The 18,284-nt window shown below is 34.8% G+C and overlaps 1 protein-coding gene across 1 annotated transcript; it reads right to left on the reverse strand.

Annotated features, from left to right (window-relative positions):
• Nucleotides 1-4,290: 4,290 nt before the first annotated feature.
• LOC143853831 (histidine kinase CKI1-like) lies at nt 4,291-17,299 on the reverse strand. Its single transcript, XM_077363548.1, has 8 exons — nt 17,294-17,299; nt 17,153-17,227; nt 12,368-12,613; nt 9,901-10,605; nt 8,794-9,169; nt 7,414-8,003; nt 5,743-7,068; nt 4,291-4,672 (listed from the first exon to the last, which is right to left on the reverse strand). The coding sequence occupies exons 1-8, from the start codon at nt 17,297-17,299 to the stop codon at nt 4,463-4,465; spliced, it is 3,534 nt and encodes a 1,177-aa protein (XP_077219663.1). The 3' UTR covers nt 4,291-4,462.
• Between the last annotated feature and the right edge of the window lie 985 nt (nt 17,300-18,284).

Here is an 18,284-nt window from a genome sequence, read left to right on the forward strand (position 1 = left end):
CTAGGGACTCTTTGTTGTGGGCAAAAGCCATTGATGATGAAATGAGCTCTCTGTTGCAAAATCTAACTTGACAGCTAGTCGATTTGCCAAAATGGGCTAAAACTGTAGGCTGTAGGTGGATATTGAATAAGAAACTTAATCCTGACGGATCCATAGCTCGGTATAAAGCACGTTTAGTAGCTAAGGGCTATACTCAAGTGAGTGGAATAGACTACTTTGATGTCTACTCACCGGTCTGTCATTTGACCACGATAAGAATTCTTCTTGCTTTGGCATCTATTGAGCATTTTGTTGTGCATCAAATGGATGTAAAGACAGCTTTTCTCAATAGAGAACTGTCAGAGAAAATCTACATGAGTCAACCTCAAGGGTTTATCATGAAAGGTTTTGAGAATAGGGTTTGTAAATTAAACAAATCTTTATATGGTCTTAAACAAGCACCTAAATTGTGGTATAAAATAGTTGACAAAGTAATAAAGAGCCTTGGGTTTCTGGCGAGTTACTTGAATAAATGCATTTACTATCGTTCTGTGCCGAAGAAGGTCGCAATTATTTGCTTGTATGTGGATGATATGTTGATTCTTGGTTCCGATCTCTCTGTAGTGAACTAACCTTGAGTAAAGAATTCGACATGAAAGACTTGGGTATTGTTGACACCATTCTTGGTATGAAAGTAAGTTTTGAAAAGCAAGGGATCACCCTTAGCCAAGTCCATTATATTGAGAAACTACTTTATGTTTGGAGATGCAGTGAGTGCAAACCGATTGAGACACCATTTGATTATACTAAGAAGTTGATCTCTAATGAAGGAGACAGTGTGAATCAGATAGGTTATTCTAGAATGATTGGTAGTCTCATGTATGCTATGAGTTGCACTAGGCCAGACATAGCCTTTACAGTTAGAATGCTGAGTCGTTTTTCTAGCAATCCTGGCCATGAGCATTGGAATGCCCTTATGAGGCTGATGAGATACCTTAAGGGTACTCAAGATTATGCTCTTTGTTATGGTGGCCATCCTCATGTATTGGAAGGATATTCTGATGCTTCATGGGGCTCAGAATTAAAAGATAATAAGTCTACCAGTGGTTATATATTTACCCTGAGTGGAGCTGCTGTTGCATGGAAGTCGAAAAGACAAACATGTATTGCCTTGTCGTCTATGGAATCAGAACTTTATGCTCTAGCTTCTGCAGCAGAAGAAGCAGAGTGGATAAGGAATATGATTATGGACATTCCATTGACTCGGTTAAGGATTAATTCCTTAAGTGTGTTATGTGATAATCAAGCTACAATTACGATTATGAAGAACTCGCTCTTTAATGGTAAGAGGAGACATCTTAGGCTGAAACATGCCATGCTGAATTATCTCATTGAACACGGGATTATCACTTTGATTGATGTAAGATCGAAGGATAATATGGCCGATGCTCTCATAAAAGGATTGAATAAAGATCGAACATTCAAAACTGTAAAGGAAATGGGATTAAAGTCTGTAAAGACAGAGGAAAATTAAGTTAAAGCCTTTATAGAAAAGACTTAACTTCTATAATCCATGTTATGGATACTAATCTACATTATCCATGTTTATCTGAATTTTGTCGAATCTTCCTTATGGCCCAAGATAAGCACTTGATATGTTTTCTTTAACTGTTTAAAGTTGTTGTATATCATTCCACACTTGATGATATACCCTCTTTTGAGATAGGTTGAACTTAACTCAAACTTGGTTATCCTGTTTGGGAAGGGTTGGACATTCCACACTTGATTATTCAACTTGACTCAAATATGGATAAGACGACTTAACATTTTATGGAAACATGAAATGGTTGTTTGCAAAAGAAACCAATTTTTGGTGTTGTTCTTTATTGAAACTTGAAAATTATATTGAATGGTTCTTTACAAAACAAGCTATTTTGGTCTTTATTGAAACTTGACAATGATGCTTATGGTGAGAGTGATACCGATACTTTTTCAGCCATTCATGTGTGTAATTTATGTTTTACACAAATGGTTGGATTCATTCTCATGGAATCCATATTGTGGTAATTCACAAGGATTGGCGAAAAATGAGGAGCGCATCTTGACTTTGATGAAGATGACTTACTTGATGAGTAAATCTTCTAAAATTGTAAAGACTGAGTGCCTTCTTTCAGTATGTGTATAGAGTTCACTAGTATGTGAAACTTTATTTTTTGGATCTTGATGAGAATCATACCCTATGAATGAATTTTTCTGAGATCAGTGAGGTTCATGTATATATGAAACTTCATTTTGGTTGAGTTTATTGTATATAAAACTCTTGTTTGTTCATAAAAGTATTTGTGTTTTTTATTACAGATCTTTTATGGTAATGTGATGTGGACGGTTCAATATATTGTTTGAACATCACACTTTCTATCTATGGATCGTGCTATATCTAGAACATAAGGAGGAGATTGTTAGATATATGTTCTAATATAAGCCCATAGATGATGGACCAGGTGTTTGGGCCCATATGGGCTGAAACCCATAACCTCTTATTCTCTCATCCTTATCCCTTCAATATTTATTCCTTGTATAAATAGGGGCTGGAGGCAACGTGTTAGCATTCCACTTAGATGCAACCCATGTAATGCTTCAAGCAACCAAGTTCCACCGACTCTCTTTTCTTCTCACTGCCTCTAACAACCTGGAGGTTCGAATCCTTTCCATTCCTGACCGATTCAAGATGCCAGGAATTGTTTCTATCACATTCCTAGTAATAATATGTATATTCGGCTAGGATGGCTACTTGACCTTTTTTAATCAATCCATTTCCATTTGTATCTCTCACAAATTTAAATTTGAGTAGAAATTATCATTATTCCATCATTCATACAGCTCTCAAAATCCAGAACGAACAGGGCCTAGTGTTCTTAGTGTTTCAATGTTTCAAAACTAAAAGAAATCAGGGTACCAAGAAATAATTTACTCTAATAATTTTTGCATACTGGAGGAGATCTACATTCAATTGGATCAACTTGACATAATGATATGGGAACCGGAATCAAGTGGCATTTTCATAGTAAAATTGTTTTTTCCATTCCTAGGTGGCCACTCAACTTCTTGTTTTAATTGAAAAAAAGTTCGAATAGCCATTGTTCCAACAAGAGATGAAGCTTTTAGTTGGATGGTGATTCTTAACAGAATCATTACGCAGAATAGATTGAAAGTGCATTAGTTTCACTTGGTGACCAAATGTTATTTGTGTGATTCAGATGAGGAATCATCTTGACACCTTTCCAACCATTGCAATTTGGCGTAGTACCTATGGGGTGAAGTTCTCAACTGGTATAGGGTTCATTGGGTATTCTCTAATTCAATCCGAGAGATCTATAGCTCTTTTTTTTTTTGCAAGACATCGTCTACGATTTTGTTAGACCTTTTTGGAACCGTTGAGTCCATAGAAGCTGAGGTCCGTGCCCTATACAAGGGATTGTCGATCTATAGTTTTGACCAAAAGGAGGGGAGAACTCAAATCTCATTCTCTCAGCCAAAGGAGGCCATCCGAGGGATCCCAGTTGACGTACGAGACCATCAAGGTTAGAATTGAAATAACACTTCCATATGCAGGCAGCAAAAGCAAAGGAAGGAGACCTTTTGTGGCTCTAAAACCACTCAATTCATATTCAATTTCTCTAATCTTCCATGGCTCTAAAACCACTCAATTCAACTTATCTTTGGATGTCCTCATGGTTAGAGACCTTTGTGGCACCCTTGCTTCTTTGCTTTAGGTATATATTCTTCTTGCAGGTGAAGGAAAGTTAATGCACCCACTAAGAGATGCAATAAGTTTTCCTTAGCCTGCAAAGACTAAGAGATGTATAGTCTTTTAATTTCTCTGATTTTTTTATTTTTTTAAGGCCTTCTTTTCTCCTACACTTGGAGATCTGTAGTGTTTTTTTTTTTTTTTTTTTTTCCAGAAGAAAGTTGCTACATTTAAAAAAAAAATCGTAAGTGTGAATTGAACATGGATGAAGTGATCTAGAGAGTATATTTATAGAATACCACATACACCATTTAGCATAAATACAGTAATGCATGTATAGAATTCGTTCACCCTCAAGTTGGAATTTTTATAAACAATGAAATAACTAATTAAAGAACTAGATGGAAGAACGCCTTAAGATTCTAAGTTATGTTTTCATTTTCCACTAGGATTTCAAATTGGTGAATTGACAAGCACAACCAACTCAGAACAAACCAATTTTGGTAGATAAATAAAAGATTTTCATCTATAACCTTCCATTGAAATTTATGGGAAAGGCTCACTTTTCTGTTCTAGTAACTTTATGCAGGTGATTAACTATAACTGTAACTGTAATTTTAGCAACATATATTGTACGAGATCATTGTTTGGAATGACTGTTATTCCATCAAAGAAGAAGATTGATCATTGTTTGGAATAACTATATATAAAGAACAATCCATACTTCCCATATTTTCAGCCACGATTGATGTTACGGATTGCATCCAACAGATGATCAGCTGTTAATGGTTTCACTAAATGAAAATCCATTCCAGCTTGGATGCACTTGTTTGCTTCCTCGGCCATGGCATGAGCAGTTAGTGCTATAATTGGGATGTGAATATCATAGTGCCTCTCCTCCATCCTTATCTGTCTTGTTGCTTCATATCCATTCATTATTGGCATCTGAGAAGTAATAATAAGTAATGGCTAGACATTGAAATACTCATAAATATCACCAAGAAATAAGAAAATGCTTAGCAATCAGTAGATTTCATTCATGTCCTCAAGAAATGAGAAGCATAAGAGAAATGATCTATCATATATAAGTTGATTACCTTGAGGAATAATTGGACTCTATAGTTCCATAGCATACAACGTACATTAGGTCATTCTCCTCGCAACAATAAGGATAACAATAGTTGTGAAACTAACACAAAAATAACACATTGGTTAAATTGGAAGGCAATGTGATGGAGAATAAGTACATGCCACTTGTTGAGTTAACAACATTAGGTAGCTTTTGGGGGTGTAAGACTTGTTGTAAAGACTCAAGAAGAGGACAGGGGAATTGTAGTTAAAAACAATTGAGCACATGAAAATCATCATATTCTATAAACATCTTGAAATAAAATCAGAGTTACTTTAAGAACTAAAATGTGGCAGCCAGCATATCATAGATGCTATCAAGTTGATTAGTCAATACTTCTAAGTTCTTACCAAAGTAAACATGTTTACATTTGACCATAGTTTCAGTATCCCCAAATATTAAGTGATTCTTGAGTCTAGTCTACATATTAAATCTACTTGTATCAACGCATGATAAAAATAGGTCAAGTATTTTCTCTTGTGCCCATTATAATAATCTTTCCGAGGCTAGCTAAAATAGATTATGTTATTTGTATTGTGATAAATTTTGATTACTTATGTAATTTACTGATGAATTTTCAGATTTGCAAGTACATATCGTTGTAGTCTATAATGTTTAATAGAAATTCCACACAGATATAAAGATACAGACAAAAAAGACTGATGGTCAGAAGTATTTAGTTTCTTTTCTTAGAATTTATAATATTTTTACCAACTGTTTTCTATGTTATTGCCTAAACTTAATATTCGTTCAGCATAACAAAGAGTTTACTGCTCACCATTACTAATCAAAGTTCCATTTTCCCATGCTTCTATTCCAACAGCCATGCAATCTATATTTACTAATTATCTCAAAAAGTAAGTAAAATAAAGAATAGTCATATTACCTCACAATCCATGAGAACAATATCATACGAGAAGCTTTTAGAAATTTCTTGCATCATGTGATTCATATGTCCTCCACTGTAATCACCAGTAATTTCATGTAGAGCCTTGCAAACTAGGTCTAAGGCATCTTTGCCATTTTCGGCTAATTCAACGGTCGCACCAAGTCGAGTAAGAATAGAAAACGCTAGCTTGCGTAATACAAGATTATCCTCAGCAACTAAGATAGTCATTCCATTCAAGGGCTTATCACTATTCATTCCACTCAGGGGCTTATCACTATTCATTCCACTCAAGGGCTTATCACTACTTGGTCCATCTCCCACTCTTGTTATTTGATTTTCGGGATGACTAGATTGAGAAGTTGATGCTTTTTTATCTGATTTAATATATGGATCAGGTTCCATAGGAGGTTGTGATTCTTGTACTGTAATTTCCATCCTTGTTTCTTGTGTGTAACCTCCACTTGTTCCTCCAAACTCTTTTAAAAGGCTTAGAACAGCACATAGACGAGAACCATGAAAAGGTTTCTGCAATATAAGATCACATGGAGCTTGTCTGTTTTTTAGCCTTCTCAAATTGCTGCTAGGAGTATCCGAATTCGCCAACCAAACAACTTTATATTGAGAATTAGGAATTTCATTACCATAATTGGCCAATAGTGAACATGCTTCCATGAAAGACCCACAACTCATATCAATAACAATTAGTACGTAACTTGTAGAACTTTTAAAGCTTGGCTTTTTAAGAATATCTCTAGTGTGAATATTAAGGGACAGAGAATAGTTACTCCCTTCATTGGTACTCGCATATCCTTCCTTTTCTCCTCCATGAGATCTATTGGATGGCGATCTGCTTGAGTAGCCACTGTGTGAACCCAATTCAAATTTCGTCGAAGGATCAGATGGATTAGGGAACAATTTTTGCTTTAAACCTTCAAGTACAGGATGGAAATGTTCCCATTGACTGACAGTCCATACTTTTATCCCATGTTGCTCCATCCAATTTTTTGCAATTCTTCTCCCTTCCGCACCTTGCATTAAGAGTACTGAATAGAAGCCTTCTTTCTTGCTACCTTTACTATTTGTAGACCAAACACTCAATGGGGTCGAAATATTTAGTCGAGGATTTGGGACATTGGTACCAAATGCATTTGGTTGATTTGGTCCAATTGGGACTTGATCTGCAAGCAAGTTAGTATCTTCTCCTTCTAAAGTAGAAAAGTGTGTGTTCTCACATGTCTCTAGGAAAACATTGAACCTAAAGCAAGTTCCCTTTTCACCAATCTCTTTATCCACAATGCTGATATCTCCACCCATTAGGCGTACCTGAAACATATTATTGAAGATCTGTAAAGTAGATTAAAGCAAGCAAGAACATGCTAAGTAGGAACTTAGAGAATATCAAGAACGTGCTAAACATCAATTATTCAAACAAAGACTTCACACAATTTCTTTTCTATTGGTATGAACATGCTAAATATCAACTGGTCAGAAAGAGGTGAACACCAAAAATGTAAAATACTATAATGAAAAAATAATAATCATCGACCTTGATTGTAGACCACACAATGTTTTTAAGAAAATAATAAAAAACACTAATGGAATGAGTAAGATCAAACACCAAACTATGGAATATTCACTTGTACGAAACAATATGTTGCTATTTCTTACCAAAGATTGAACAATTCCAAGTCCTAAGCCAGTGCCTTCATGTCCTTTAGAAGTTGATTCTTTGACTTGAACAAAGTTCTCAAAGGCTGATTTTTGCTTCTCCTTCGGTATTCCTTTTCCTGTATCTTCCACCTCAAAAGTAAACTCAATAGAATTTGGACTCTGTTGAACCGTATGAAGAGAACCCAAGTCATCATAAACACAATTGGTCTTGCAGACCAAGCGTGATAGGAAATTATATAACTTGGAAAAACCACCACCATGGTCAGAAGCAAGAATGGAGTTTTCTAAAATTGGTTTCTTGGCCCAAGCACGCACCACAACATGTCCTTCTGATGTGAACTTCACTGCGTTACTGAGTAAGTTAGATAAGATCTGCTTAAGTCTTCCACAGTCACCTTTAATGAGAGAAACTTCCATAATTGATCCATCACAAGGATCCAGCAATACTTCCAAGCCTTTTTTCGAACCAACAACATAAAACATATCAACTATTTCCTCAAAAACTTTGGCCAAATCGAATTCCTCCATTTCCAGTTGCATCTTCCCTGCTTCTATTTTACTTGTATCAAGAATAGAATTCAGTATTCCTGAAACAAGTTAATTTTCACAAAAAAGAAGATACACAGATTCTTTGTCAGTAACATAAGACAACCTACTAAATTAAAAATCGATTGCTATGACATGAAACTCAACATATCCATAAGAACAAATAAACAAAGAATAAAATTTTAAACAGAGGATTACAAGGAAAACATCATTCGAAGAAAAAAATTATCTGCACAAATTTCAAAAATATCCATAAGAACCTATGTTACAGATACGCATAAGGGAATCCGACACAGGTATCGAGTGCCGGATTCGGCAAACCTCAAAAAGAATGATTCGTGGATTCACCAATATATGTTAATTAATTCTGTAATTTTAATATAATAAATAATTTCTTAAAATCTTTAGTAGGTTGAGCGAATAAAATGTTTTATTTTCATATAAAAACATACTATTAGGATGGATAAAACTTAACATTGAGTAATTGTAAGGTTGTGGTAATGGTATTCAGAAAAATAAAAATAAAAGAGGCCTAGAATTGTCACTGTGAATCCATAAGTATTGGAATATGAGACGTGCCCGACACGGATTCTTCATGCATTCAAAAGAATCCATGTAACATAGGTAAGAACGAATAAACAAAGAATGAAAGTTTAAACATAAGTTTACAAGGAAAACATCACCCAAAGAAAAGAAATTATCAGTACAAATTCCAAAAACAATACTAATGAAACCATTACAAAACATGCAACAAGTTTCAATAAGAGAGATCACAAACGAGAGACATTCAAATTCAAATTGTGAGTTACAGAGTATCATTTTGTAACTCACCTAAGAGGTTTGATGCACAAGTATCCATCTGCACTAAGTTCGTTTCCAACTCTGACTCTGGGGAAACCTCATAACGACAAAGCTCGATTAAACCAGTAATAGCAGCCAAAGCGGTTCGCACGTCGTGACTAGCACTAGCAAAAGCAATGCTCTTATTCATACTCTTTCTCTCTGCTTGTTGAGTTGCTTCCATTTGTTTAATAAGTGCAGCACAAAGGAATACCTCTCTTCTGGAAGCTCTAATAATCAAGAGTACAAAGAAGAGACTTACAATAAAAAGACAGGCAAGCATCAATACCATCATGATCATTGTTATCTCATTCTGCCTATGAACATGACCTGGGAATCGCAGAAGAGGCAAAGCCAATATAGATACCTGTCAAATATATGAAACCAAATCAATGTAGGATCACAAATTACAAATAACATCATAGTTATCAATACTATTCTGTTCCATATTGTTCTAATTTTGATCTTTCTGAATTTTGAGCCAATATAGATGCCTGTCAAATATATGAAACCAAATCAATGTAGGATCACAAATTACAAATAACTTCATAGTTATCAATACCATTCTGTTCCATATTGTTCTAGTTTTGATCTTTCTGAATTTTGATTAGTTCCTTTTTTTTTCATCTAAAAAGGTTAGATGGCCTTAGAGGCCTCCCCAGTTGAATAACCGTACACCATTCAATGGGGAATTTAACAACAACAAAACACTGTATAGATGATACTCATGCTATGTTGATTATAACTAGTGGTTAACTAATATTAATAAATGGTAGCTTGAATGAAATATGTAGTTTTACTTTGCTTTACTGTATTCTATTGTTGTTTTTTAACTTCTATTTTCTATTCCAGACTTAAAATTGTTGACTTCTTTAAATCTTTATCTTCTCTTTTCCAAAATGGAAAATACGCTAAAATATTTCACTTTGGCAGAAAAATGGAATGCCCATTAGAGTGGAATCGACAAAATGACTAAAATGAACTGAAAACAACGAGTTCAGTAATCCTTATGAGAATATCAGAATATTCTTTCTAATAATCAATAAAGCAGCAATTTTTGTTCAAAAGGAAATAAAAGTTCAATGAGTAACAACATACCGATCGGACTCCGGCAATCTCAAGTTGAGCACAATAAAATGTGTATTGCTCACCCCAAATCTTCTCATTTGATCCACTTAATTGATTAAGACCATTGCTTGAAAAACTGTTGAGATTACAAGGAAGGTCAAAATTGTCTGATTCTGTCATTTGCACTGAAACTGTCATATTACTGATCACCATATTTTCGTATGGAAATCTAGTCTTTGCAAGTAAATGCCCATCTGCAGTAACCATATACAAGTCCCCTCCATGAAGGTCTATACTAGACACGAAATTCGTAAAGATTTTTACAGGAACTCCAAGAGAAATCACTCCCCACCGACCTCGGGGAAGAACATTGTTTACCAGAGCCATGGATAGAAATAGAGGCTCTTGAAATTTGCCCCATCCCAACCCCAAAATAGCATAACCATTTTCACTATCCAAAGCATCATTAAACCAACTTGAGTTTACAAGTGTGATTGGAGTTGAATCAATTGCTTCCCCATATCTCATCCCGATATCATTTACTGGCTGACTGTACCAACGATACACAGTGGAATTTGGGTTTGACCCAGATGAAGGATACGAAGTATTTGCGAACAGTGCAAGCGTATGGTTTCCTTCTGTATAATATGAAAAGAAAAGCCCATCTTCTCCAATATAAGAAATCTGTGATAAGTGTGGAACAATTGAAAATGCTAGAAACATAGCCGGTGATACCTACAATACAACAACCAAGAGGTTTCTTACTCTACAGCATAGTTACAAAATTCTTCGATTAATAGAAAAAATCTTGAAAAAATGATGAATATTTCCGTGTTTTAAACTTTAAAAATCCCAAGTAATTAAAAATTCCTCGCATTTTTTCGAATTGAACGTGAATTTGACAAATACTTCATCAATTTTCTCAAATGTTGTTTATAATTCTCATGAGAAATTCAAAATTTACATAGTCTAGCAAATACATATACTTAGCCATCCTTCCATGCTTGTTGTTGTATCTTATTTATTAAATGAGTATACAAACGCACGTACATACATACATACATATATAGAGTTTTTCTAAAATGAATGGTGCCCTTGTAGAAATGGGGTGAAAGGGCGCCCCCATTGGCTGCAAGGAGTAGTTGTGCATTTATAATAGTTGAAAGTCAGAGTGCATGAAATGCATAACTGACCCTTGCAGGCACCCTTTCACCCTGTTTCTGCAAGGGTGCCCTTCAGTTTAGAATACCTCATATATATATAGGGTGTGTACCAACAATCAGCTCCATAGGATCATCCTAACCCCTCCATTTGTGGAGGACAAAAATGGGCAGATTTGTGGACAAATAATGTCTATCCATTTTGACCTCCACAAATGGATGGGTTAGGATGATTTTTGGTACACACCCCATCTATGTAAGGGCCTTTCAAATGAATGCTTTGGATCATCATAACAAAGTAGGCCCCAATGTGATTGGGCGTTTAAGCTCACCATAAGTTTGGTGAGCTTAAGGTCACCAACACTTTCCTCTATATATATATATATATATATATATATATATATATATATATATATAGTATTCTTGTCCCATGCTATGCATGATGTAAAATGATGTACCCCACACCATCAAAACATGAGGACTAAAATGGTGAGGCCCACCCCAATGCATAGGTTTGGATATTGATGGTGGACCCCACATCATCAATAACATTAGGGTAAAATAGTGGGCTCCACCCTATGCATAGGTTAGGGTTAAGATCGTGGGCCTCACCTACCAAAACTTGAGGTGTAAAATGGCAGGCCCCATTGCATAAAGAACATGAGGTTTAAAACGGTGGCCCATCCCATCATAACATGAAATGTAAAATGATAGCCCGCACCCTATGCGTGGGTTTGGGTGGAGATGGTGGGCACACCACATCAAAACATGAGGTATAGAATGGTGGGCCCCACCCATTATAGGTATGGTTATACAATGTTGGCCCGCGCCATCATAGCATGAGGTGTAAAATAGTGGGCCCACCATAGCAAGTGTAAAATAGTGGCCCCCACCCATGATATGCTTGGTTCTGAAGTGTTAGGCCACATCCTAACAAAACAAAACATAAGGTATAAAGAAAAGTTTTCCAATAAATTTTTTTCTTAAAAAGAAAACGGATGACAATAGAAAGAAACATGCTTAATATATATTATAGGATATTTTATGTGATGAGTGGGTGTACAAACATGTAATAGGGTACCGCCCTAGACATTTGATCCAACAACTTCTCACTTTTTGAGAAGCTGCTGGTGGATCAAATATCAAGGGTTGTACTTCCATGGTACCCCCTTTACGTGTTTGTATGCCCACTCATCATATAATTCCTCATAGTATAGAAAGATAGATATGTGTTCAACATGGAAGAGATACGATTTTTTCTGAAATTTATGCCAAAATTTTCATGAATCCAAACTTTGTAACTATATGCAAGACTTAAACTGTGAATGCAGACAAACCTGGTTTTCGATAGCAGAAAAGGAAGATAGATCACCATTGAGAGTTGAATTCAGAATTCTTGCTAAATTAGACGCAGAGAAGTGAATTGGATCTAATGATCTTGCATTGTCTTCTATCTCTTTCATCAAATCTTTGTGGGAATTTTCGGAAACTGCCGAAACAATATCAACAGCATCATGGAGTTGTCTACCTCTAAAATACCATGTTGAGATCACCAATGCAGGAAATAACACTGCAACAAATCCCTGCATTCATCCCGCATTAAAGGATTAAACTCTTAAACAAAATAGTATTAATTGAGAAAAACCCTCCCATAAAACTCGTAAATGTTGAAAATCCTGCATCTTCAGTGGTGAAGACAACATAAACATTCTTTGTGGACAAAATTTAAATATATAGAACTTACTACTTAATTTGAAAATGTCAGTTTATGAAGATCACCAAGACACTATAAACAATTCATGAAAAAATTGCATGAGCTTGTGTTTACAAGTTTCGAAGGCGATTTGGGTTATCTCTACTCTTTACTAGTCACAAATATTTATCTTGGAAATTTTTCGGGAAGGGTATATCTTGGGGTATTTTAAATTCTTTTGTTATTTTTGGATGTATATTGAAAAAAATCACAAAAAAATAAAGTATATAAGATATAAAAGTCAAGGATAAAATTAGTACAACAAATAATATTGTGAACTTATCAAGATATTTTCGTAATGTTTTTTTGGTAAAAAAAAATTAAGATACCCTGATATATTTTCAAAATTTTATAAAATTTTGAGATTTTGTCGTTCTATCAAAAAAATTACAAAATATTACAATGTTTTTAAAAATATTGGAAATATTTGTGAGTTGTGACTATGTTCAATAGAAAAGGATATTTAGTTCATTGCTAAAAAAAAAAATTTTAAAAAAGGTAAAAAAATCACCAGAGAGATGAACATCCACACGAATCGAGCATTAATCGGTGACATTTTGTTCATCGGGTACACTTGAAACTCTGCATGGTCATAGAAATTAGAAGTTGGATTAATTTATAAAAACAAAATGACCTTCCAAAAAAGATTAAACTTTTCAAAGATACAATCCCATCTGTTTTTTTGTATTTGTACTCCTTTTTTTCTCTGTTACAATTCCCAACAACAGCCAATTTAGAAGTTTCAAGTAAAGAGAGGGGTTTGAATAACATATAACAAGAGGGTATTGACTAATATACAACGAAGATGACTTAATTCTAAACCGTGCATTACAAATTCACAGAGGTTGAATTCGAGATAGATTTATGAAAGAATGGTTTCAAATTATAGAAAAGGAAAAGGGAATTATACTATGCATAAACTATACAACAAAAAGACTGTATATAGACTGTAAATAAAATAGGGAGATGATATTTTCACCCCTCTACAATACGCATTCGCCCCCTTATAACGTGAACAGGAGGCAACTATAATGCTTTTTGACATCAGATCACGTTAAAAGGGGGCGAATGCGTACTCCAGAGCGGTGAAAATATCATCTCCCATAAAATAATATTTTTGAAGACTGTGGGGATTTCCATGGTAATTTATGACGGAAGAGTAATTAAATTTAGGTTCGTGTGTGATATATAGAGGATAGATCAATGAATTTTATACATACTTGACGTGGAGTGTATATCATAAATGTGTTTTATGAGTCTTTGATAGATAATGCAAGCAAATGAAATATTGCATGCAATAATGATGATCAATATTTAGTTAATCAAATTTGATAAAATAATTAAGCATGAATATGATAATAAACTCAATATGGTTTAGTGACTATGAGGTATATATTGGATATATTCTAATAAATGTGCGTATGATGTTCGACTTGAAATTCAAGTAAGGATCTAACGAACAAAATGAGTAAGCATGAAAATAATTAAAGAAGGGATTAGATCTTCCCCGATCCACGTGATTTATCGGTTCGATTGTCAATGGCCAAACTTTCGTGAGTGAACAGAGACGTCAGGTGAGGGCAAGGTTTTAAATTTCGGTTTCAATGCCGGTTTCGGCCACCACCGAAACCGAAATATTTCAGTTACAGCATAAATTCTGGCCAAAATCATGTTAAAAATTATGATAATGATTTTGGCCGAAATATTTCAATTTCTGACACGACACCCGTGTCCCCACGTGTCGACACTCCTTTAGAGACTTTTAAGTGTACTGCCCAGGCGAGCTTCCAACCCAACTAAGAAGCTTTCGATAACTATGATTTGGACTATTTCAGGAATGACATGTTCATAATTGAGTCATTCATAGTGGGTCAACTTGATGTATGATCGAAATTAAACATGCATGTCATTCATGTGAAACTTATACTAAGCCACTAAAACCCTTATAGAAAAATTTATATTAAAGAAGTATATTCTTGTTCAAAATATTAAAAGGTATTTTTCCTACAAATTAGTCAGTTTTAAGCCATGTTTGGCAACTGTTAATTTTTTTCTCGTGATAAATTAGTTTCTCAAGTGGTGAGAGAGGGGTAAGGCGGTAGGAGGAGGAGAGACTTAAGAGGAAAGGAATGAGTAAAGGGTGAGAAGTGACTAAAACACAATGAAAAAATCAATCTTATTTTGGGTCGAGCTTTTTGTTTCATTGTTCTTGGGCTCTGCTTACTCTTTTATTGTTTCTCATTTTGAAAGTAAGAAAAGTTCTCATAAGAACACAAAAACAAATATGTTGGATGTAAAGCCACGGCGTTTCTAATATATGTTAAAATAAGTACTAATTAATTTATTGAAAATATTTTTTTGGCAAAATCATGATTCCAAACGACTAGTTGGAATATATTTTATAGATTACAAACTTATTGATAAAAAATTATGATAGATTAGAGGCGTTTTTTGGTCACGTAGAAGTTGCCATTTGCTTAAAGGGAAAAATTATGAGAAAATCTTTTTTTATTTCTGTGAAAAAAAATTATCCACGGCCTAGTAACGTTGTGATATTTCTGGAAAATAAGAAAAAAAAATATTGATTTTGTTCAAAATCTATAAAAATGAGTTAACCAAATACAACGGAGGCCAACTTAAACACTCCACAAAAAGAGTTGAAATAGTTCTAACTACTTCGCGTTGGAGGAAAATGGTGAGACGCACCACAAAGGGACATCCTCGGATCATGCCCCCCTTACTAATTAATTAGGGTTGATTATTTATTAATTAGGACAAAAATAGGCTAAGTGAGTCTCAGAATTTATAATAACTAGGGTTAATGAGAGGCAAATGAGTGGTAGGGATGTAGGCCAGCTATTTTGGACCTGAGGTGCTAATTCCATTTTGATTCATTTGGAACAGCACACAACGTGTTGATGTTGCTAAATTAATTATGGACAGTAGATGTGAAAGGCAAATTTCTGGAAACCTCCTTAGATGGAATCCATTGTTACTAAGTTGAGCAACACCCATGTGTGAAAAACAAAGAAATTCGTCAATCAGGAGAGTCTATATTTGTACTTAGTTATATGTAAATATGTAATGCTATATGTAATGGACAAAGGGAAAACTTGGAAAGTTAGGAGATATTCTAGGAGGGATTCTATGTGACGGAGGAGGGAAGATCGCAGCTTTCTATAATGATATATATTTTGTTTCTTTTGTAATAGGTAGCAACTAGTGAAGTAGAGGGATTTTCCATTTAGACTGTTTTTATCTATGATTTGTGGACACAGACACAAGTGTCACGTGTCGACACGGGCATGGAGTGTCGGACACGGCAAACTCCCAAAATTTAGAAACGGGGACATAGCTAAAATAGAAAGTACGTAGCAACATGATGTGTGGACATAGATTCGTGTGCCGAGTTTCGACACGCATACGAAGTATTTGATATGAAAACCCTTAAAAATCTAGGAATAATTGCACACTCATACACGTACATACATATAAAGCTATTGACACTTCTAGCAGTACACTTAAAAGTAACTAAATGAGTGTCGACACGTGTGGACACAGGTATCGTGTTGGACACAACATGTAACGGGTGTCAGTAATAAATTCAAAGTGTCGGCCAAATCATAGGTTATTATTTAGGTTATTTTTTGTAAAGAGGACAACATTGATTGGTGAAAAAAAAAAAAAAAAAAAGAGGAGAAATTTCTGTTTTTGTATCTTTCCAAACTGAGAGGCTCTGATTTTTCTGTTGACGTTTTTTTAGAAACTTGCAAAAACCGTGAGATAGTGGGCCGCACCTGGTCTATCCGGGCCTTCCACTTGGTAAGGATTTCCTTGGATCTTCAGGAGTCTGACAAGCAGGATGATCAACCCATCAGGGAAATAAGATATGTGATTGTGAAGCCCCAAGATACTCAAGAAAGATCATCTTAAGATCAACATTGGGTCCCACATATATAGGACACATGCATGTAATCAGGACCATTGATTTAGTGGTCCAACATGAGGTGACCCACATGATCATGGTCCCAAGTCGAAATCCCGATTGTAAGACTAAGGCTACATCATCTCATTCTCTGTTTACTCTCAACACAACTACCAAGAAAACGACATGCATATATCTTTTACTTTAAAATAATATCTTTCTCTGCTGTAGATTTCAAACATAGGAAACACCAAAAAGGAAAAAAAGGTTCACGAAAAACAATGAAAAATGCTAAAAATCAAATAAACCCAATGCATCCTTCATGAGATTCTACCTTTTAATCCCCAAAAGATTGCCATTGTCACTTGAAAAATGATTCAACTTTTATTATTTATTCATATAAATTGATTAACAAGTGTTTTTCTTTTCATTAGATAAACGTACCTGTCCAAAAGTAACTTCAAAACCTTGGAGAAAATGGGCCCTTGAGATCTTTGGAGTTTGGACTAGCTTCAAAACCTAGAAGGAAAGAGATAATGAGAAAAGGCCAAAAGGGTTTATCATATTTAACTGAGAAAAACATACAGCCATATCTATCAATTTACTAAATATAGACCTGCATATTCCATGGTTAATTTTAACATGTCATCATGTCCTTTAATTTTAACATGAACCCTAATTACTTTAATATGTCTAATTATATATGATTATTATCCTAATTACTTTAATATGCCCAATTAATCATCTATGATTATTCTCCTTAACAAGAAATTATTTCATATAAAGCGGCGACAACTAAACGACGCCGAATTTCGATTGATGCCGCCAACGAGCTTTCACCTAATCCGATACCTCATTTATGATAATTCTATTCCTAACAAGAATGCCACGAAATATCTAAATTGTTTATAACTAGACAAGTTAGATGAGAAAAGGGGAGGCATCCGACTATATGGGCCGTCCACTGGAGAACGACGTGACAGGTGTTGTGCTCAGGTCTAGGTCAATCGAATCGACTGCTCTGATACATAATAAGGAAAAAAGATTTCCACTAATTAATCTTGGCTAATTACATTCAATCTATCTGTGTTTATGTAGAGCACTTAAGAGATAAACAAAGAAAGACAAAAATTACTATTGAAATAGATTATCTTAATCTTAGTTACCACTTACCATCCTAATCATAGTTTCCTAATCTAGCCTAATTTCCTAATCTAGCCTAACTACCTAATCCAGCACCCAAACATAAGAAATGATCCAACAGTGAGATCTCTCACACTCGAATAGTATACATGTTTGAGATTCATCAACAGATCATGAGTCTTTAGTGAGTATTTCTATTATATTAGAGGTTTAACAACCTAGCATTCTTGTCGTCCATTCCACGTGCACATGAATTAGCCAAATAATCTATAGCTATTTGCCTGTATTTGCTAGAAACATCGTCTTTGCCCCCAAGGCAATGTGGGAAAAGGCTTGATCGTAATGGAAATCTTCGAAAATCACCTCAAAAACATCCTCAATCGGCCATTTAGCCTTTATATTCTCCCAAATCCACTTAATTGTTATTATTATT

Source organism: Tasmannia lanceolata, unplaced genomic scaffold (assembly GCF_043159265.1).
Source record: "Tasmannia lanceolata isolate RefF3 unplaced genomic scaffold, GAP_Taslan_0.1 ptg000020l, whole genome shotgun sequence".
Classification (NCBI taxonomy): domain Eukaryota; kingdom Viridiplantae; phylum Streptophyta; class Magnoliopsida; order Canellales; family Winteraceae; genus Tasmannia; species Tasmannia lanceolata.